Genomic DNA, 21,246 nt, shown 5'->3' on the forward strand with positions numbered 1-21,246 from the left:
AGAGAAGAGGAAACTCCTGATAAAAGGAAGGTGCGGAAACTTCAGGTGAGGCAACAGGTTGCCTTGTTTTCCATTTCAGTGTAGCAGTTTACAGTGTATCATCAGGACTGACACACAGCCCAGCTGAAACTGAGGGGCCTGTATGACAGGATATCTAGCCAGGCACTTGCTGATTAAAGCTTGAGGAAAGCATGACTTGTTCCACTTAAGTCTTGTTTGTTATCTTCTTGGAGATGAGATGACCTGATTTCTTTGAAATCTGAGGTGGGAAATAGATGCAAACTTATACTGCAAAATAGAGTCCAATTTTTAATCCAACCCACTGTATTTCACAGGTACAGTATGTTCCATCCATGACTATACTGTATGCAATCAGAGATACACATTCACATTGATGTTGTTGAAATAATGTCGTGCTTAATTTACATTTACACAGTACTGGTACACTCAGAGGATTAAGGCATTTATAGAATACAAAACATTTTGGGATTAAAATATCAAGGCTCCTGTTTAAAAAAATATCCAGCTGTGAAGCGAAATTTTTTCTGTAGCTTTTTCTGTATTTTTAAGTGTCCTACATCTCCAGGCACCAAATATAGCTGTCTCGTTATAAATTCATAGAAATTCTTTGAGCATCTACACAGCTGATGAAGGTGTTTCATAGTTGAAAAACCTGATCTTGCACTGATCAAGCTGTTCCATGAGTCACTGCTCCATGCAGTTAGAAGAAATGAACCTTTTTTAAACAGCTCACACAATGAATTTGGTCCACACTCTCAATTCTGGCAAAGCAAAGCAATACCTAATAGCTGCGCCTTAATTTCTTGCCCTGTATTCACTCATAAGCTGCCGGCAGCAAAAGTCATTTTAACAACACTGAATTTCACCTATAAATTAGTCAGTTTCTTGATATTTCTTTTCCAAATATCCACGAGGATTATCTGCCAAACAGAAGTTTTAACAAAGATAGCACGAATTTTGCGAGGGTTTAAGAACCTCTGAATTCAGCTTGGATCAGCGTTCATTTCTCAGACCTCTTCTTTCATCGTTTTAACCTGACAGGAGCCTTCTCTTCTGGCTGGGGCTTTTTGCCGGCGCGCAGCGCGGGCTTCGGGCTGCCGCCAGTGAGCATCCGGCCGGCGCTGCAGCACCGCGGCCCGGGCGCCGCGACACGGCCGCGCTCCGCCGGCCCGCGCTGCCGCGCCCCGGGTTGGTGGGTTTGAACTGGCGGGCGGAGCGCGGGCGGAGGCGCCGCCGGCCGGCAGGGGCGCTGCTGGCGGCGGGGCGGGGGAAGCGGAGCGGCGGCGCTGCCGTTCCCCGGCTGCGCGGCCGCCTCCTCCCCTCCGCCTCTTCCTGGCCGCGGCCAGAGGAGCTGTGCTGGCAGCGGGGAGGCGGCGGCGGCGCCCAGCTCCCGGCCCGCCATGGCGATCCGCAAGAAGAGCAACAAGAACCCGCCGGTGTTGAGCCACGAGTTCATCGTGCAGAACCATGCGGACATCGTGTCCTGCATGGCCATGATCTTCCTGCTGGGGCTCATGTTCGAGGTGAGGCGGCACCGACGCCCCCGCCGGGGGTCCTCTTCCCGCTTCCTCCCACTCCAGCGGAGGCTGGAGGAGAGACAGGGCGCGGGAGTTCCGCGGCAGCAGGGGAGGCTGTGCGGGCTGCGGCAGAACCCTGCGGCTGCTCCCGGTCAGCGCCGCCGCCTCCCGGCGCACCTGCCCGCCGGCCCACGGGGGGACAGGAGCCGACCCCCGCCCCGCCGCACCGCCCGAGGATCACCGCGGGCACCTTCCCCGCAGTGCATCCCCGCTTCCCCGGGTGGAACGCCCCTCTCCCCGGCTCGGCTCGGACAGGCGCAGCCGCGGCTACCGCCAGGAGCCGGGTCCCGCTTCCCCGCCGCGGCGGCGGGAGTTCCTGCGGGCGGCGGGGTTACGTGGCAGCCGGGAGGGAGGGAGGGGGCGGGGGGCGAGGCCCGGCCGCGGCGCCGATCCCCCGCTCCGCTCTTTGTGTGCGCGGCCCCGCCGGCACTACGGCTCCCGGCGGGCGGCGCGGCGGGGAGGGAAGGGACAGCAGCGGTGACGTGTCCTTACGGCCACCGCTCGGCTCCCCTGCCCGCGCCCCCGCCCGCGGAGCATCCCGGGGCTCCGGGCGGCTGGGCCGGGCACCCCCGCCGCCTCCTCCCGCCTCGGAGATGCGCCGAGGTCCGGCAGCGGCGGGGGCGAGCTCTCCCTCCGGCCTGAGGGCTGCCTCTGCTGCAGGCCCTCCGCTCTCTGGGCCCCCATGTTGAATGCAGATGCTTTAAAACGTGCCTTTTGGCGCTGGAAAGGTAACTTACCTGTATGACTGCCAAAATGTTATCAGTGATCTAAGATCGCTGATCGTCAAATTAAGACACTGTTGACTAAATGTTTCTGGTATTTTAGGCATTTGTTCAGACGTTTATTTCAGACATTTGTTAAGGCTTATGGACCTTTTTGTTATAGGGATGGTTTTCACGATGGTTTCGTCCAGCTGTTGGTACAGCTCAGCACTAAAGGCCAGCGGAGTTAGGAAGTAGATAGAAAGTGAAAACAGGGAGGACCAGCTACACTGTTGTTTTTGGGTTTGCTATCAAAAATCAGCAAAGCACTGTTACATGGTGATTTTCTGGGGAATGAAGTTAAAGAGGTAAACCTAAACTGTTTCTTTTTGTGCCTACATCAGGCTTACTGTATTAACAGTATTACTGGTAGGTTTAGAGGTTTTGAGGGATTGAATGTGCTGAATTCTTTTGTTTCCGTTTTTTTAAATCCACTGTGTTTTCTAACGCAGTGTAAAAAGGCCATGTGCCATTGTTGGTACAGATGTGGTATGTTGCAATTTCTTTAATGCTTTGATACAGATACAGGAAATCATTTGCTGCGGTTAATGTTGGTATGGTAAGGTGTTTACATTGCCTGACGTGTACAACTCCAGTATTGAGAGTAGCTGACAGAGCCTTCAAAGGGCAGTTCAGAACTGAGTACTGTTTCGAATTGTCCTCTGAGTGCTCCCTTGATGAATAGGGAGCCCAAGGCAACTTCACTAATTTGAGCAAACTAGTTGGATTCTCTGAAGTTACGTGGTCTGAACAGTCTGCCACGTATTCAGGATTTCATAGAAAGTTTAGGGCTTGTTGATGAAGCACTGGTTTTAAAAATCTCACTTCCTGTGAATAATTAATGCTGCTAGTAACCTAGTCATTATCTTCAGACACTCAACATACCCTTCCAGGATTACTTAAGGGTTTTTTGTCAGCCCTATTAATTGCTGCATAGATGCTGGCTTTTTACAGCAATGAGAAACTATCTGATATGAATATGGTGAAGCACAGTTATTTTTCCCTCTCATTTAGGGCATGTTGATTCATGTTGAGATTCAGTGAAGATGTGTTATAGTAAAAAACGAGCTTCTGCTTATTGACAAATAATAACTTGTACTCCATCTTATATATTGGGGATTTTAGAATGTCCCCACCCTCCTCCTCAAAGAAAGCTATTAGGACAATATCTTCTCTTCAAACTGTTTTTATTCATTCTGTTTTTTCTTACAGCTCATCATAAAGGGGTAGTACCACTACTGCTATTTAATTAAATTTGTTTTATGCTTCTTGCCAAAGGATCCCCGGGGTCAAAAGAATGGAAATTGTACTGAGTTGGTATCCCACTGGCCTGAAATTGTTTTCTGGTTTTTATGCCTTTTTTCCTTCCCTGTCTGCATTTTTCAGATCACCCACAGATTTATGAATATGATAACTGACTCACAAATTTTGTCAAATAAGAAAAGTACTTTTAAATAAAGTTTATTCTCAGCCATTGCTGAATACATCATGGTCTAGGGACTCCATGATATTGCAAATTGTGTTAATGTAAAAAAACATATGGACTAAAGACAGAATTATAGCATGTGTTATCATTTTAGTGTTGCAGGAAAAGCTGTATGTAAGTAACATTTTCAAGGATCTTTCATTTGGCAGGTTGAGTATTCTGAAAACAAACCTATAGAGACCAAGCTGTGTGTGCTGCCCTTGGAAAGTCAGGTGCAGTTGTGAGATAATGGGAGTTGGTCAGTTTTTTTGGGAGGAGACAAACGTGCTGGGCAAGGGTGCCAAAACTATGGGCAAATGTTTTCAGTTTAATGTAGTTTGTTTCCATGAGAATTTACAGCACCTTTGTTTTTTTTCTCTTTTAGATTACAGCAAAAGCAGCTGTCATTTTTGTTACACTTCAGTATAATGTTACCATTCCTGCCACAGGTATGTATCTTACAGGAGGCTAGTTAGAAGACAGTGTATCAGGCCTTATTAGTGTGCCATGCTTCCTAGACTTGACAGGAAGGGAACTTGTCCATTTCAATAGATAATGACCAGCTTTCAAGGGTTTCACTTTATTTTTGTTAAAACACTCTTTTCACTAATTAAGTTAGAGAAAATATTTGTGTTCTTCTGGATTCGTCATTAGCCCTGAAACACCATCTGACTGGTAGATAGATAAGTTCACATGAATTCTTACTCTGGCTTTGCAGGTGATAATTTTTAATACTCAAAGTGGGGTGATAGTTTAACATTTTTATTGTCCACTTTTAGTGTATTTGGGTAAGCTTCCTAAGTGCACTTAAGTTTTTAGTTTTATAGCACCTTTCCAGAGTCAAATTGATAGAGAAGATAACTATAAGCAGTCTAGTGACCTAGTTCATAGTGGCAGTTTAATTTGACTTTTATTTGTTCAGTTGACTACTTCTGTCTAAAAAGTCTGACTCTGAGAAATAAACTTATGAACCATTAAACTGTATTGGTGCCTAACAGTTAATTCTCTTTGTCTTTCAGAAGAACAATCTGCAGAAACAATCTCTCTCTATTACTATGGCATCAAAGACTTGGCTACAATTTTCTTTTACATGCTTGTAGCAATAATCATACATGCTATAATTCAGGAGTATGTACTGGATGTAAGTACAAAATATTAATTCTTTTCATCGAGATAATTGTCGGGTTTTCATTAGACTTTAAGACTATTAACTTAAAAGTAAACTTCTGCATTAAAATTTTTAACTGTAAAAACATGCATTAAAACTTTTGGGTACTATAATGCAGTTACCAAATAAATGTGAAGTACTGCAGCATATAAATAACAGTGGACTTTCATTTCAGAAAATTAACAGGAAAATGCACTTTTCAAAAACAAAGCATAGCAAGTTCAATGAGTCTGGGCAACTCAGTGCATTCTACCTCTTCTCCTGTGTTTGGGGAACGAGTATTCTTGTCTCTGTAAGTATGCTTTCTCTTCTGTTTCTGTTGTGAGATTTCAAAAAATTCACTTAATGTTGATGATAAATATGGTTTTGGCTTATTTTTCTGGTTTTAGCAGGCTTTATTTTTAAAGTGGGGACAAGTTTAAGGATTCTGTTTAGTCATAGCTGGCTATAAAGTCAGTAATTTACTGTTGCTCAGTCTTGAGTAGATTTACTGTCAAACTGAATGAGATAAAGCTATTTAACTTTACTATGGTATTTAATTCTCTGTAGGTTTTTTTGTATTGGTTTATTAACATAAAATAAATGTTTTGAAAACACCATACATAGCAGAGGCTAAGGAGAGCCTAAGGAATGGGTATATGACAAATTGCTGTAACCTCAGGTCTCTGTGTGCTTTTAGGTGACATGCTCTTTGCTAGTGGCTGGATGTATACAAGTTTAGCTCATAGAAAGGGAAGACTATGCCTTCTTTTTTTCTTTCTTTCTTTATTTTAACATAACTCCTGGAAAACCTTTCTTTCTCTTAGTTAAGTTCAAAGTTTGTCAGCAGTTTACAAGAGAAGACTTGTGGCTGTAGTAATCCTGGAATAATTTCCATCTCATAAGGACGTTCTATCTTGAAAAATCACCTGATTTGTTTGCTTGCTTTTTATTTTCTTAAGCCCATGCAACTGGCTTTTGTTTTGGGGATTTGTTTTCTGGTTGGTTTGATTTTTGTTTATTTGTGATTTCTTGGGGATTTTTTAAAAATAAAATTTATGGGTCTGCAACTTTTATTTGTGTGTGTATATGTGAATATTTTTTGTGTGTAAACACTTGTATATACATAAATGTATATATGTACACCCAGTCATTATTTCTGACAAGAAAGTAACATCTTGGAGTGTTTATTTGGAGTTTTTGTTTGTTCTGGTTTTTTTTTAGGAGAACTATATATCAGATCCAACCTCTCTGTGGAGGGACTATCCGCACGCTCTGATTCCGTAAGGCCTCTTCCTTTGAGGGTTGCTGGGGGAGAGGAGGGAGTGTTTTAAGCTTAGGGTGTATCATGTACAATCTGTGCAGAGCAAGTCGTTTGTAAAAATATAATAGTCACTAATGTGGTTTTGGTTTTATTTATGTGGGCTCGATTCTTTAACAATTTGTAGCATACAAAGTTCTTTTTATGTAGACTATTATGTAAAGAATTCCATTTTTGCAAGCTTTGTCTGAATGATTTTTTTATTAGAGATATTAGTTTAAGCTTGGCTGGCATGAAGGATCTGTATTTTTTCTTTTTTTTTTGAGAGACAGTGATAAAATGAGTTCACTAGAAGCTTCTGCAATGTTTTAAGCTTATTCATAATAAATAATATTCTTCAATTCTTGCTGTATTGTGCAGGTTTCAAATGAAGTTTTTCTACATCTTACAGTTGGCATATTGGTTTCATGCTTTTCCTGAATTGTACTTTCAGAAAACTAAAAAAGTAAGTTCAAAACATAAATGGGAGGAACTCCAGAGCAAGGTGGCTTTTTTTCTTTCCAGTTAAATCTTAATTGCAGTAAAATTGCCAAATATCTGTTGTGTAAATAAAAATCACTAGTGTTTCCATCCACTGAAAGAATTTTCTCTCAAGCAGGTGATTGTGATATTTTCTTTTCAACTCTTGGGGTTTTGTTTTTTTTCTGAGTTGATAGTCTGAATAGGCTCATTGAAATCATAGTTGCTTCTTGAATCATGATATAGGTGTAGAATATAAACTGTGAAAAATTCTATACATCAAAGGAGTATGAAAGTCTGGGATTTGACTTAAATAGCATTTAAATGGGTGGATGACAATGAGATGTGAGCTAGCAATGTACCTTTGCACCCCAAAAAAACAGGTGTCCCCTGGGCTGTATAACAAGCAGTGACCAGCTGGTTAAGGGAGGGGATTCTGCCCCTCTGCTGTGCTCTGGTGAGACTGCCCTGGAGTGCTGCATCCAGCTCTGGGGTCCCCAGCACAAGAAAGGTATGGATTGGTTTGAGTGGGTCCAGAGGAGGGCCAGGAAGATGAACAGAGGGTTGGAGCACCCCTTCTGTGAAGGCAGGCAGAGAGAGTTGGGGTTGTTCCTCCTGGAGAAGAGAAGGCTCCATGGAGGACTTATTGTGCCCTCTCATTGTTTCAAAGGGGTTTATAAGAAAGATGGAGAGAGACTTTTTATTGGGGTCTGTAGTGACAAGGAAGTTTTTGAAAGAGTTCAGAGGAGATTTTAGAAGGTTTTGAAAAGTTGAGTAGATACGAAGAAATTCTTTATGGTGAACATGGTGAGAAACTGGACCACAATGCTCAGAGTTGTGGATTTTTTTTTACTTAAAGTGTTCACGGTCAGGCTGGATGGGGCTTTGAACCACCTGGTCAAGTGATAGGTGTCCATGGTATAGAGGTTGGACTGAGTGATCTACAAAGGTATCATTGAGCCCAAAGCATTCTGTGACTGTTGTTGCTTTGTGACTAGGTTGCATCTCTGTTGCTGGTTCTGCTTTATTCAAGAAAATGAAGCATAGGTGTTACATAAGCACAGGTCTTTGTACTGGAGCCTAGAAGAGGCTTAGTTAAATAGTAACAAAATGCACTGGTTTTAGGCTGCTCAATTGCACTATAACTACTCTTTTGTAGAAGCACTGCAGCTGATGTTCTCTTACTGTTCTTGTGATACCTTCCAAATTTGACTTCACAGCCAAGTGTGGAGATTTTTCTTTAGGGAACTTCAAGAAAGCTGTCACAAGTGGCCTAAGTGCTGTATGTTGAATAGTAGTGTTTTACTTGGTCACTGCTTGAAATTGTGCCCTCTGACTTTTGCGTGAAGTTTAAAGAGTAATAATTCATTTGTTTTAGCATAGTTGATATTTCTTCAACCACAGCTTAACCTCTGCCATCTTGGCTTACTAGCCTTATTCCTTCTCTTGAACAAACTGGCTACTTTTACTCAGGCCTAGTTACCTGTTTTGCTGACATAAACAAGAAAAGAACTTCTCAGCTCTGGTTCCTCTGTAGTCATGTATACCTCGTGCATTATTTTGAAACAAGGCTTGCAGTCTGACAGTTTGTCTAAGCAGGCAGCATGGGCTGCTTAAATGTTATCTCAGTTCTAAAGTTAAAGTGTAGGCTGGTCCTGGTTGTGCATGGAGAAACTGAGCCATATGTACTTACTGTGTCTTTATCTGAAATAACCAATTTTTCATTTTCTTTCAGTAATTTAGAATAGGTCTTTCTTCACCTGTTTTCTTACTCTTTGTGTGTTATGAATGTGATGTTTGCTCTTGTCATAATTATTTGATTCTGTGGATTTGTTTGATGTGATACTGAGTATTGAATAACATAGTGTAACTCTTGTAAGATTAAAATTTTAGGCCCTTTTTACAAGATAAAGCCAAAGATCCTTGCTTGAAGTTTAGAGAATCTTTCCAAAAAGAAGTTCATGTAAACACAACTGAATGTACTCTGCTACCACTCCAAAAGAGATTTTTATTGTGATCTGGCATACTTCAGGAGTTCTTTTGTTCACAGATGGCACAATCTGCTTTCCATGTGCTGTGTGTCTTCCTCTTTATTATTTCATCTCCATGAAGTGTTTAGTTTAATAGGGCTAACTAAAGCCTGACTTAAAGCGGGACCATGTGCTTTAGCATGACTGGTTAGTAACAATATCCTCTGTATCTGCCAGAAACAGTGTGCCAGAATTTTGGATGGCCTTGAATTTTTAAAATGTATGTCAACACTTGGAAAACTTTTCATTTTGATTCGTAGACTGTTATTTTATTCTGTAGCAATCTGACAATTTGATGGGCAGCGAACATGTGGAAATGTAGGATCTGATGATACAGTAATACTTACAAAGTAAGAAATGTAATAACTTGTATATATTCACAGTGGTCATTACAAATAAAAGTGGATCCTTTTTAAAAGCATCTTTCCATGTGTGATGCCTTTTCTCACAGTAGCATATGTAAGATACTATGACTGGTAAGTGGCAATAAGTTATGTGTGGAATTAGATGTTCCAGGCTGAGTGGTTCAGTGCCAGACCAGAGCACATTAAGGTAGCTGATACACCAGGAAGAATTTCCAAGACTAGGGAATAGTTTGTAATAACAGATAACATAGTACAGTGCTGTGTAACGTTGTATATTACACATGGTCACTTTTTTCTTCCAAATAGGAAGATATCTTTCGCCAGATTGTCTACATTGGACTTTACCTCTTTCATATTGCTGGAGCCTATCTCCTGAAGTAAGTCAATTGTAAACTTTTGCTGACTCCATTCTTTGCCTTAAATATCTAACACAACATCTGAATGTTTGTTTTATTTGTTTTGATAGTCTGACCCACCTTGGGCTTGTTCTTCTGGTGTTGCATTACTTCGTTGAATTTCTTTTCCACATATCCCGTCTTTTCTACTTCAGTGATGAAAAATACCAGAAAGGGTAAATAGTCTTTATTTTTAAAATTCTTGTAATTTCTGTTTTAGAGCCTTCTGTACTTAACTAACCAGAAACCAAAATTACAAGGAGTTCAAACAGTGTTTCTTAAGCAACCACAGTTGTCCAGACTGGTGTTAGTACTTATATTTCTAAACCATCTAAACCATACTTTCTACTTTGTTTTAGCCTATTTAAGTAAATATTAATAGCAATATTAAATGAAATAAAATCTCTCAATGTATGTGGGAGTTTTTTTACATTTTGTAGAGAAAGGAACAGGATAGATTGCTAATACAGCCAGCTCTGTAGGAACTAAAAATGTGTTTTTGTTCTAATAGTACTGCAAAGCACTTTCCATTGAGTTGAAATCAGTTTTCATAACATAATACAAGATGCATTTAAGAGAGGTTCAAAATCATGTATTTAGGTAAGTTCTTACATTTCAAAGAAATTTGCATGGTGAAAGGTAAGCATTTGCATTGTTAGTGCATGTGTTTTGAATGGAAAGTTTATTTAGTGTTTGTGGTGTTTTTATTTCTAGATTTTCACTGTGGGCAGTTCTTTTTGTTTTGGGAAGGCTTCTCACCTTGATTCTCTCAGTCCTCACTTTTGGCTTTGGACTGGCAAGAGCAGAAGATCAGCAGCTGAATTTCAGTACTGGGAACTTTAATATCCTGGCTGTTAGGTATAGTAAATCTGGAACAGTTCTTAAGCATGTGCTCTAAACGCATGTTAAATACACAATGTAAGTGGTATGGTACTAATGCCAGTCATTCTGAATGATTGAGTGTTTTCATGCAACCAATGTGATCAATAGGAATAACTTACGTAAGAAACTTAAGGCACAGTGAAATTAATTGACTGAATTTAGTCTACAGCTGAGAAATCTGTAACTGGTTACCCTTCTTCTTTTTGTTAAAAAATCCCCAAGCAACCAAAAAAAATCAAAACCAAACCAACAGAATTAATAGGAATATATTACAGACACTGCTTTCAAATGCTTTAAAGTTAGTAAATTTAATTCTAAATATGATTGCTATCTTAGAGGTCAAGGTATTTGTGCCCAGAGCATCTTTGGTCTCATTTGCAGATTACTGCCTCGCTCTCTACCTTTTGGCTCTCTGCCTTTTCTCTGCCTTTCTCTGCCTTTGTTATGGCTCCTATTGCTGCTGCCCTTCTTATGACTGCAGAAAATGAACTTATTGAAACTTTGATAATGTCAGCTGTCAGCATTACCTTGCAAAATTGATACTCTGAGCTGCAAGACACTCTTGACACCATTTTCAGCTGGTACTACCTGGTACCCTGAGAGTAATTCTGAGAAAGATAGTAGGAAAGAAACCTAGTACTTGTCAGTTTTGATGGGCAAAGATTTCACTATCACTCTATATCTGTTTTTGATCATCTGTGCTTAAGCCCAGTTAGCCCTATGCAAGAGAACTCTTGGCTTAGAAAATGGACATTACCAGGAGGAAGGGGCAGAATTTGCCAAAAATCCTGAGGTTTTCTACCTTCCTTTTCTGTTTGAATAATGAGGCAAACTTATGATAAAACTTTGCCTATTATTTGTTTCTAGAATCAGTGTGCTTGCCTCCATCTGCATGACCCAAGCATTTATGATGTGGAAGTTCATTAATTTCCAGCTTCGGAGGTGGAGAGAGCATTCTTCTTCTCAGCCTCAGACAGTGAAAAAGAAGTTTGTATCAGCTAAAGGAAAGAACTCCAGAAAAGAAAGAGGTTTGTAGTTTCAGTTTTTCTGCTCCTTTGACTTCTCAAAACCAACTTCAGGTCGCTAAAGAAGCATTTTGTGTTTAACTTGTAAGTGAGATGACTCAGCTAGAGAAGCAGTCCTGGGGAATTTTACTGTGGGAAGAATTGATTTTTAAGAAAAACCACTCTATATTGTTGGGTTTTCTAACTTCCCAAATAAAGGAATTACTGTGGTTTTTTAAGTTAATGCAGCATGATATTTTTATGCTCTTTAATTTCATTACATGAACAAAATGTGTCATACTTATATTTTGTTCTCTTATATAAAGAAAACAGATGCAATTTTAGATCTCTTCTGTTAGACACTTATTTGTAAAATTTTCTTGCCATGGATTTCAAGCTTCTTTTTCATTGCCACAAAATTCTGAGGGTTTAGAGCAAAGAGATAGTTTGATGACCCACCCAGTAAAAAGTTTTCTGTTGGACTGTTTTTACAAAAAACAGAAATTGGTAGTTCTTTAAGGAAAGGTAATAACACCTTACTACTCTAAACCTGTATCGAAGCATTTGGAAATTAACTGAAGAGTCCAGGTTTGATTTTTTAATTATGTCACACCTTTTTTTGTAGAAAGGGTATGAAAGATGAACAGAATGCTCTTTCCTCTGAGAAAAAATTATATGCTCTTTTAAAAAAAAAATTTAAATCCCTGTACTTCAGCATATTTATTACACCAACAGTTCAACTCCAGTGTATTTAACTGCTAGCATGAATAACTTCTGCACCCTTTTGAAATGGCAGAAGTTGTTTCAAAAGCTTTCTTCAGCATGATCATTTGCTCCCAATCATGTATTACCAATCTATTCCATTTTTTGATATATTGAAAGTAGTGTGTGTGTCAAGACCATTTGCACTGAGAACTGAGATTTGTGGTGGGAGATCAATAATTTTTTATTTCTCCCAAGTTTATGTTTTTATTAAAATTATGTGGTTTAGAGTACTGCTGCACTCCCTTTAGACAATTTGTAATTATCACAACTTGGCTTTTGTGTACTGTTGGGGTTTTTTTTATCTGAAAATTCAGCTGGATTTTTTACTTTTAAATTGAGTGAAGGTAGTTTCCTATGTAAGTGTCCTGTTTAATCAGAGCTTCATGTTCATGGCCTTATCACTATGGTTGGGTTTTTTTTTTTTAATTTAAATGTTTTATGTCAAATATTTTGAAATATGTGCCTTGATCAGGAAGTCAGAAATGCAATAGTTTCTTAAAATCTCTTAATCTATTTCATTCATGTAATTTATTGAATCTGCTGGGTTTCACCCAACTTGAGTGGGGACTTGCAAGTGGTAAACAAATAGTGAAAAAGTCAGTTAATTAGAGTTGTGGTTTAATTCACAAGATAATTTAACTATTCCTGTCTTGAACATTGAAGAATTTTATTCCTTCTTTTAAATGAATGTAAAAGAACTCAGGTCATTCAAATTCTTCTGTTTTGAATACTCCTGTTACATTGTTTGTTCAGAACACATACATAGGGTGTAGCAATGCAGTAATTTTTGAAAGAGTAATATATGCAACTGAACTGTTTAAAACACTTTTTTTGTGTGTGTGTGGCTGAATGGTTTTTGAGAGCCATGGCACAATAAAATATGGTACTTTTAGTCTACGCCAAACACAATAAATGACAGTAAAAAATCCTGCTGGTGATGTAGGTGGGATATACAGCCACGTACTGATTCATGTTCTTTGTTGTTTTACCTAAACTGTTTAAGAAAATATGATTTCAGTTAGCTACCTTGGATCTAATTAATTGTTTGTAAGTTTCTAAACAGACTCTGGGCTTGTGTCTGGTCTCATGCTCATGTGTGGTTGTCATTGTTATTTTCTTTTGTTGCTTGTTTGCATAAATGGGAGCATTTGGGTGTCCTGGGAGAAAGAGGGAGGCCAACACCTCTTTTTGTAGACTGTCCACACTCTAGTGACCTTCAGCACTTCTGCAGATGGAAAAAATAAGTTTACCCAGTCTTTTGTAAAAATATATAAATATATATAATTGTTTTAAAGCATCCAAAAAACCAGCAGCTGTTGCTTGAAGTCAGAATGAGTCAGAGCAGAGATGTTAGGCTGCAAGCATTGTAGCTGGCTATGCACTGTGCTCTTTAGATCTGTTTTATAAATATAGTTACTGTCAGGCAACATCTGTTCCCTTGGTTTTGGTGAAACTGGATAAAGGGGGTGTTAGAGTTCTGGATGCTGAGAATTTTAGACTTTCTGTGCTGACACACTGTAACTCCCAGGAGAGCACAACATTTGACCTGAAGCCATAGAGAAGGCTTCCAAAATGAATTGATAACACTAGGGTTATGAGTGCATAGTTAATTAGAAGTGTGTAATACCACAAGGTAAAAAACTTAGGGTTTGACATTTTAAAATAAAATAATATATATAGAACAAGATGGAAGTTGTAAAGCAAAGTAAAAGCTAGTCCTTCTTCTTTACCTTCTTCTTTCTTCTTCTTATGTTTAAATAGTATTTTGTAATTAGAAAAAAAATCCGCATTGCAGACTTTGAGTAATTAGTTATTAGATTAAAAGTGAAAATAATTTAAGTATAATTTCTTAATTAAATAGTTTAACCTTAAAAAACCTTATAACAAGTAATTGTTAACCATTTCATACTTTATTAGTAAAAAACTACAGAACTCACTACCTATGAGATTATAGCATAAATAAGAAATGATAAACACCTAAATCTAAACACAAACTATCATCTCATGTACCTTTGTGTTCTTAGGTGCCTGATCTTGATCTCTTTCCACCTACACATACTCATTGCAAATATGAACTAGTGTTTTACTTCTGTCTGTCTTATCTATGTAAATATCTTCATAATAAAGTAAATGGATTCTGTATGTTAAAGTATATACTTTAAAAATTGTGAGTGTATCTGTGTAGAAAGGATTTCCTCTATGTATCAAATGCTTGTGATGGTAAGCAAAGGAGTGTAATTTTAGCAAGAATTATGAGGTAGGTGGGATAAATAATTAAGACCTGTAGCAGAGAACTCTGTATACACTGTGTCTCCAAATTTTCACTGAACCATCTCATCTCAAGTTGTACTTTACTTTTTCACAGAATATCTTCTAAAATATCATAACTGGTCTTGATTTTCAGTCTAGATGCATATAATGGGCACATTTCAGTGTCTTGCCACAACAGGAAACTGGAATTTATTGTAATAAACTTTAAATATTGGACTTTGAAGAAACTTCATTATACTGTTGTGCTCTGAATGATAATTAAGAGGTTTAACCAAGAAGGTACATCAGAAAATAAGTTAAAGTCTGTTTGTATAGGACCTACAAAAATGTACTAAAATATAAAGGTCTCACTGTATTTGAAAAGTGTTTTCTTCTTTTTTTCTAGAAAATGGAATAAATGGAACAGTGACCTCAAATGGAGCAGACTCGCCTCGCAGCAGGAAGGATAAATCCTCGTAAAACTGGGTTTTATTAAGTTAATTGACTAATGTCCCCAAAGAATCTGCTTTTTACATGGATGGCCCTTCAGCACTAGAGATATTATGGATTAAAGAAAATACAATTCATGTTTTTTGATTATTGCTGTTGTTTTGAGAAACTTTTTTTAAAAAACCATTTTGACTAAGAAAAAAGGTTTATCTCTCTTCAAATACTTGGGGGGAGGATTCAACACTTTTTAAAACACATTGACACTTTTTTAAATATTTACTGTGATGAAATAACTTAATGAGGATCACTGTTCCAGTGTATTATTTCCTTCCAGTTTTTGTAATCTTGGTGATATTGTTCTACCAACTTCACTTTTTCCAAGTTCCTCAAGAAGTATTGCAAAATTGAAGTAAAAACATAGTATGCATATTCAGATACTCTGGATTTTCAGTTTATTACCTTGACTCAAATTTACATTTCAATTTGGGATTTCAAGACCACACCAATAGACCTCTTTGTTTGGTAGTTACTATAGCTGCACAATGTCTACTCTAAGAATTGCCCCATATCATTAAAACAAAACTGAACTAATTGGAAACGTTGCAGAGTCTTATTGTTTGTTGGTTAGAAATATCTTAGAAGGAGCACAACGCCTTTTTGAGGTATAGCTTTTAGCACCTGAAAATTAGAAGGGAGTGTGTATGGTCATAGAAAGAATTGCTTTGAGTAGCACTGTCCACTTCTGTCTGTGCTTTTGAAGTGTATGTATCTTGGAGAATTAGTGTGCGTTGGACCTTCTTTGAAAACTTGTCTGTCTGATTTTACGGGTGGAGGTTATTGTAATGTGTTGTGTTTGTTTTGGGAGGCAATCAATGCTCCATGAAGAGGGAATTAGATAATGGATCAAGTGATGAGAAACATTCCTTTATTCTAACTGCTTTTCTTTTTTTTCATCTCTGTTAGGAAATAGTTTGATTTCTCCTATATATATTTTTATGGAAAATATATTTAAAAGCTACAGCTTCTTAAAACTGAATTATTGTGACCTCTGCTACAACTAGAAAAATCTAAATTTAAGAATTTTTCCATTATCTTTCATAATTGTATATAATGTGAAAACTTGTCCAGTTAGTTTTCCAGTAAAATACGCAGATGTTTCCTCTGTACACTTTTGTAATGGGTATAATTCAACCTGTTTCACTTGAAAATGAGTGAGACAATTACTGCAGTCTTAAGAAGAAGTTGCTGAATTAGTCTATCAAGTTAACCCAAGTATTGAGCTGCTTATTGATTAAGGAGTAATTATGAATAATCAAGGTGATAAATAAAATAATTTTAATTAAAAACTGTTCTTATAATGGAGTTTATACCCTACAAAATGATAAATCTGCATTCTGTATTTTCTACAGTTCAGTTGCTTACTATTCAGAATAAACATTTCTAGTACAAAATCCTCACTACAAGCAACTATCCATTCTTAAATTGTTTAGTGCTGTTTAGAGTTATTACATTATAATTTATTACATGTTTCAGCTGATTACAGACACAATTCCCAAGTATTTGGTTCACAGCTCCTGAAGTGGACTTGGCAGACTTGTACTTGCTTAGCTTGAGTACTCTGGGGCAGTGTGCCCTCTAGTATGCCCAGTCTGCTTGAGTAGGAGTAGGTGTCCCATGTCCTGTGACATCCCATGTAGAACTGTGAATCTGTCCAACCTGACCACAAAACTGGAAAACTGGAACTCGGAAATTTTGAGAAACCCATGTACATTATATACTTATTATTCAAAATCATGTTTTGTGTATGATGTTTCTAGAAAAACCTTCAAAGATTCTGTGTGCCTTGCTCTCAACTTGTACCTTAAGCCAAAGGGGGTAGATTTTAAGTGTCTAGTCTGGTGCTTGGGCTCTAAATCAGTTTGCTTGGGATATCTGGTTGTACTGGGGCTGAAAGAATCATAAAGGGGTGGAGGAACAAATTACGAAGCAATCATTTAAGGTACTTCTTGAGATCTTCAAGACTTATAGGAGTCTGAGGGTTGTAATAGTTGTTTCCCTAAGGCAAACTATTTCTTGTAAACCTCATTCTTTGATGCAGTAGTCTTGATATGTCTTCAGGTTAATTTCCAAAAACTTCAGAAAAATATATTCTTGACTGTTATTACTGACATTGCTTTTTGTCTCCTTTTGGCCTTATGGATGGACATTCTTGTCCTTTGGACATTTACAAAAGCACTTTTGTTTCCACAATGGCTTAATATTCATCATTGCCTTATAGGAGTTGTTGGTATCTATTACCAAATAATAGAAAGTAACAACAGTTGTTCTAGAATTTTGTTAGAGTACTGGAAGTATTTTCTGTCTCTTCTCTCATAACTAAAAATACATATTTATCGTGTTTGATGAGGCAATACCAGTAATTTTTAATTATCTGCCTTGGGATGGAAACAGTCATAAACGGAAGATATTGAGATTTCTATTTCTAGTTTGATATTACTTGTTTTAGTGTTAGAGTATTGTTTGGCTGGATAACTTTTTTGGATTGCTTAAAATTGATTTTCAAATGTTCTTGAAGTTTTGGCTCTTCGCTTGTAATCTGGGTTTCAGTAAGATGGAAGATTAGTTGTCTAATAATGTTTTCTTAATTATGGCATCAAGAAAATTAGAAATGGAAATGACTGAGGAGTTAATTATTATATCCTACTCCAAATAAAATAGGCAGTAGTTAATTTATCCTCATCAATTACCAGGTCCCACAGAGAGAAAGTTTTGTCCATTTAGATGGATTTGAATTGAATAATTACACAGACGGTGGAGAGGGTGTGTTGGGTTTGCTTCTTTTTCTTCAATCTCCTTCTCTTCGCCCAATCTTGTCAAAACTTTTCAAGATTTAACAACAGATGATTTCAAGCCTTTTTTGAGCCCCAAATATATGTTTGTTTTATGTGCCAGAATATTCTCTCAAACCCAGTATTTTACTTTTAAAGTGGTTGTATTTAATTTCAAAGTACAAACAAGGAATGCAGAGCAGCTGAAATTAATTTTCAGAGTTTTAGTTTTCATCTGGGTACTTTCTCCTTGACTGGTTGCAAAGACTGATTTCTCTTGTGTGAATCATTCATGAATGTGAAAATACTCTTTGGAAGTACTGTTTTTCTGGTGATCCCATGTCCAAACTTAGGAATGGTGAAGGAATTTGCTGAGCAGAGAAAATGCATAGGCTATTTCCTCTAAGTTTAGGTTATGCTGAAGGTAAATTATGTATGTTGAGATAATGCATTTAGAAAATCAGCATTTGGTATTTTTTCTAAATACTCATTTTCTTTGAAAATTTTAGTTGTGTTTATGGAGTTAAGCTACCCAGAATCGTATAAGCAGTGTGGTCCTCTGGTATAGGTAATTGGACTTCTGTAAAAAGGGTCAATACATGTGTGCAGTCCTTTGTTTTTTGAAGATTTCTGACTGACTGCACCTGAGTTGATTTTGCTGGGGGCAAAACTTGATTTTAAAGGGAAGAGAGGATTTCCATAGCTATGCTAGTCTGAAAGTAATGTGAGTTGCTGCCAGAATTATTCTGTCCCTTGCCTTAGCTAGTACGAGCCTTTCTGGTTGCGTGGTGAGCTAGACCAGGGAGCTGGTGCACCTGAAAACAAGCATCTTTGGGTTTTTTCCATTGGGCTAGTTGCCTGATAGCAACCCCAGAGTTTTACAAGTCATTATTTATAAGCAAGAAGTAAAGTTTCAGGGAAAGATCAACCAGGTTCTAAGGCAGCTGCCCCTTTCAACAGCATGTTGCTTAAACATTACACTAGATTACAGTGTGGGAGATCTTTAAAGGCTTCCAGTCACCAGTACCAGAAGGGACCTGGCCTCTCTGGTAATTCCTACATGCCAAATCCCTGAAGTATTAATGGATTTTTTTCAGATCTTGTGGGAGAAGGGGAAATAATCATTGTGGTTTACTGTACTGAATACCTTTTATCTGTCATCAGGGTCTCCAAGCCTGCAAAGAGGATCCTGGCGGTGTAGAAATAGGGATTTTGAAAATGTAGATTGTCCTGGATCAAACAAATACCATTGCTTTCTTTAACAGCCAGGAAATTATGGGGTTTTTTGCTTTTTTGGTATGAGGTGGTTTTTTTTTCTATATCAATCCTTTATGTACTGGAAGAAGTATTCCACAGAGCTTTGCAAGAATTGCACAGTATGCAAGTCTTGGTACACGGAGGGGAGGATTGTTTGGTTTCTCTTATTTTGTTTTCCTGTTTTCAGGAAGTTCACCAGCTGATTCCTAGGTCATGCTTGGGTTTGGTTCCATTTGTGACTCAGCCCTGTGGGCTTGTGTTGTAAATGTTGGAGATTGGCAGTTTCAATAGGCTCCCTGTGCAGTGGTGATCATTGCTGTCCTAATTGTTCTGTCTGGAAAATGTCAGTATTGAAGGGACTTGAACACAAAGTAGAGACAGTGGTGATGTTTGTAATGTTTACAGGCCAGTGGGAGCCTGCATACAGAGATGGTATCTGGAGGGGGGGCTGTGGTTTAATGCCTGAATCTGGTTATGCAAATATTTAGGTTATTTCTGGTGCAGGGTATAAGAATGTCCTACAAAATGAAAGCTTGGGGAATATTTAGAAAATCCTTTAAAAAGAAAAATACTTCAAAGGACTGACATCAGTTATCATTGCTCATATTTGAATTTCTTACATTGTGAGCTATGGATTATCTTTAGAGCACTGGATTAGCCCATATTTGTTGGTTTGTCAGTGGGGTTGTTTTATATACTGTAAGTTGTTGTTGTGGATGTCTGGTGAGTATCCCCTCTTCACACTGCTCCCTGAACTATTCAGTTTTGGATCTGATAACCCTAAATCTGTACACAATAAGCAATTTTGTGTGTTCTTCAGAACTAAAATAGGATCAGTGCTGGCGTGTTTCTGGATCAGATGTGCAAAAGAAACACACACATCCATATGTTGAGTGTCATCAGAACTTCCTTAATGGGAACTGAAACTCTTTAGGATGAATAAAATGCAATACAGCTTGGATGTAGCTCACATCCACATAGCAAGTGCTGTTGTGGGTGAAATGGGACTGTTGTTGGCATCTGCCACTGTCCATTCCCTTTGATGAGCAACGGGTGAGGGGTGCTGGGCTGCAGCAGCAGTAGGCTGACTGCTTTCTGCCTTTTACAGAAACTCTTTTGATGTTGCCAATTCAAAAGGCAACAACTTTTATTTCTGGTTAAAAGAAAAAAAAGCGTACGGCCTAGTTTTGAATCCAATACACTTGCTCTTGATCTCTTTCTATGTGTCCTGTCACTTTTATTTTAGGTTTCTACAGATACTTTAGTTTTATGCAGCTCAAGGATGGCAAGTCTATGATGTGAGTGCCAGAAATGACAACTCCTTTTTCTTCTTTTGTGTTTGAAACTTCTTGCAGAATCAGAGCGGCTAAAATGTAGCTTTATAGTTCAATAGCATTTCAGTATTCATTCTTTGTCCATATTTATTGTGGTTAACATTAAAGGTCAGGCATTATCATTCATCACAACACAGTTGTTACTTCTTCATGCCACACACAAGAGCATTAGGCAATTTGATACACTGAATTAAAAAAAAAAAAAAATGTTGGTCAGTCTGGTTTAACAGAAGTTGATATTCCTGGATTGTTTTTCTTTGCATATTGCAGTTCACTGTCACTGCCTTTCTCCATCAGGAAACTGGGCACCTAAGATCTCTGAATCTCTAGACTGTAGTTTTGCTGTATACGACATGAAAAATTATGGTCTAGAGCTTTGTGTCTTTTTATATCTGTTTTTAAATGTTGAAGACTGTATTTTGCATTGTAATCAACAGATAAATATTCAGCCCGTGGTAATAAGAATTCTGTAACAGGGTAGGAATTTCAACTCTTGAACTCCAGACTAGAAACCAAGCCAAAACTTAACTCATGTTCTCACGCAGGTGATTCCTCCTCTTTGTTTCTTGATTAATCATTATCTTTGTTTTGTTTATGTAGATTGTAAGTTCTTGTGGCAAGGGTTGTCTTTCGTGCGTGTGTGTGCGTGCGCGTGTGTGTACCCAGGACAACGAGGTCTGGAGCCCCAGTCTGTGGAAGCTGTAATAAGCAATCATCTTGTTATTGTTTTCCTGGATATCATAATAAAGAGTATCGAATTAAAACTGTCTTGAATAGTCTGTTACAAAAAGGGAAGCATGTCAATTGCTTCTGGCCTTGCTTACAGTCCAGCAGCATCGGAGATACTGCTCAAAGGCAAATACAGAGTTTTGTTTGGGGGTATACACCAGAGAGAGGAAATCTGCTTAGGTTGAAGAGGAATGGCTTGTAATTCG

At 38.4% G+C, this 21,246-nt stretch overlaps 1 protein-coding gene across 2 annotated transcripts; it reads left to right on the forward strand.

Moving 5' to 3' along the window:
* The first annotated feature begins 1,293 nt into the window (after positions 1-1,293).
* Positions 1,294-16,349, forward strand: TRAM1 (translocation associated membrane protein 1). 2 transcript variants are annotated; one of them, XM_021543376.2, is made up of 11 exons: positions 1,294-1,544; positions 4,210-4,273; positions 4,844-4,965; positions 5,168-5,284; positions 6,196-6,254; positions 6,653-6,737; positions 9,453-9,523; positions 9,613-9,717; positions 10,256-10,399; positions 11,291-11,451; positions 14,849-16,349. In XM_021543376.2, the coding sequence occupies exons 1-11, from the start codon at positions 1,422-1,424 to the stop codon at positions 14,920-14,922; spliced, it is 1,125 nt and encodes a 374-aa protein (XP_021399051.1). In that variant the 5' UTR covers positions 1,294-1,421; the 3' UTR covers positions 14,923-16,349. The 2 variants fall into 2 exon arrangements, with proteins under 2 accessions (XP_021399051.1, XP_021399052.1); XM_021543377.3 differs by lacking the exon at positions 1,294-1,544 and adding an exon at positions 2,145-2,326.
* The last annotated feature ends 4,897 nt before the right edge of the window (positions 16,350-21,246 follow it).

The sequence above is a fragment of the Lonchura striata genome, chromosome 1 (assembly GCF_046129695.1).
Source record: "Lonchura striata isolate bLonStr1 chromosome 1, bLonStr1.mat, whole genome shotgun sequence".
Taxonomy (NCBI): Eukaryota; Metazoa; Chordata; class Aves; order Passeriformes; family Estrildidae; genus Lonchura; species Lonchura striata.

Excerpts from the sequence above, each read along its gene's own strand:
- TRAM1 (XM_021543376.2), top strand. The coding sequence starts at position 1,422 with ATGGCGATCCGCAAGAAGAGCAACAAGAACCCGCCGGTGTTGAGCCAC. Across the intron at positions 4,966-5,167 it reads TTCAGGAGTATGTACTGGAT|AAAATTAACAGGAAAATGCA; the intron begins GTAAGTACAAAA and ends CTTTCATTTCAG. Across the intron at positions 9,718-10,255 it reads GATGAAAAATACCAGAAAGG|ATTTTCACTGTGGGCAGTTC; the intron begins GTAAATAGTCTT and ends TTTTATTTCTAG.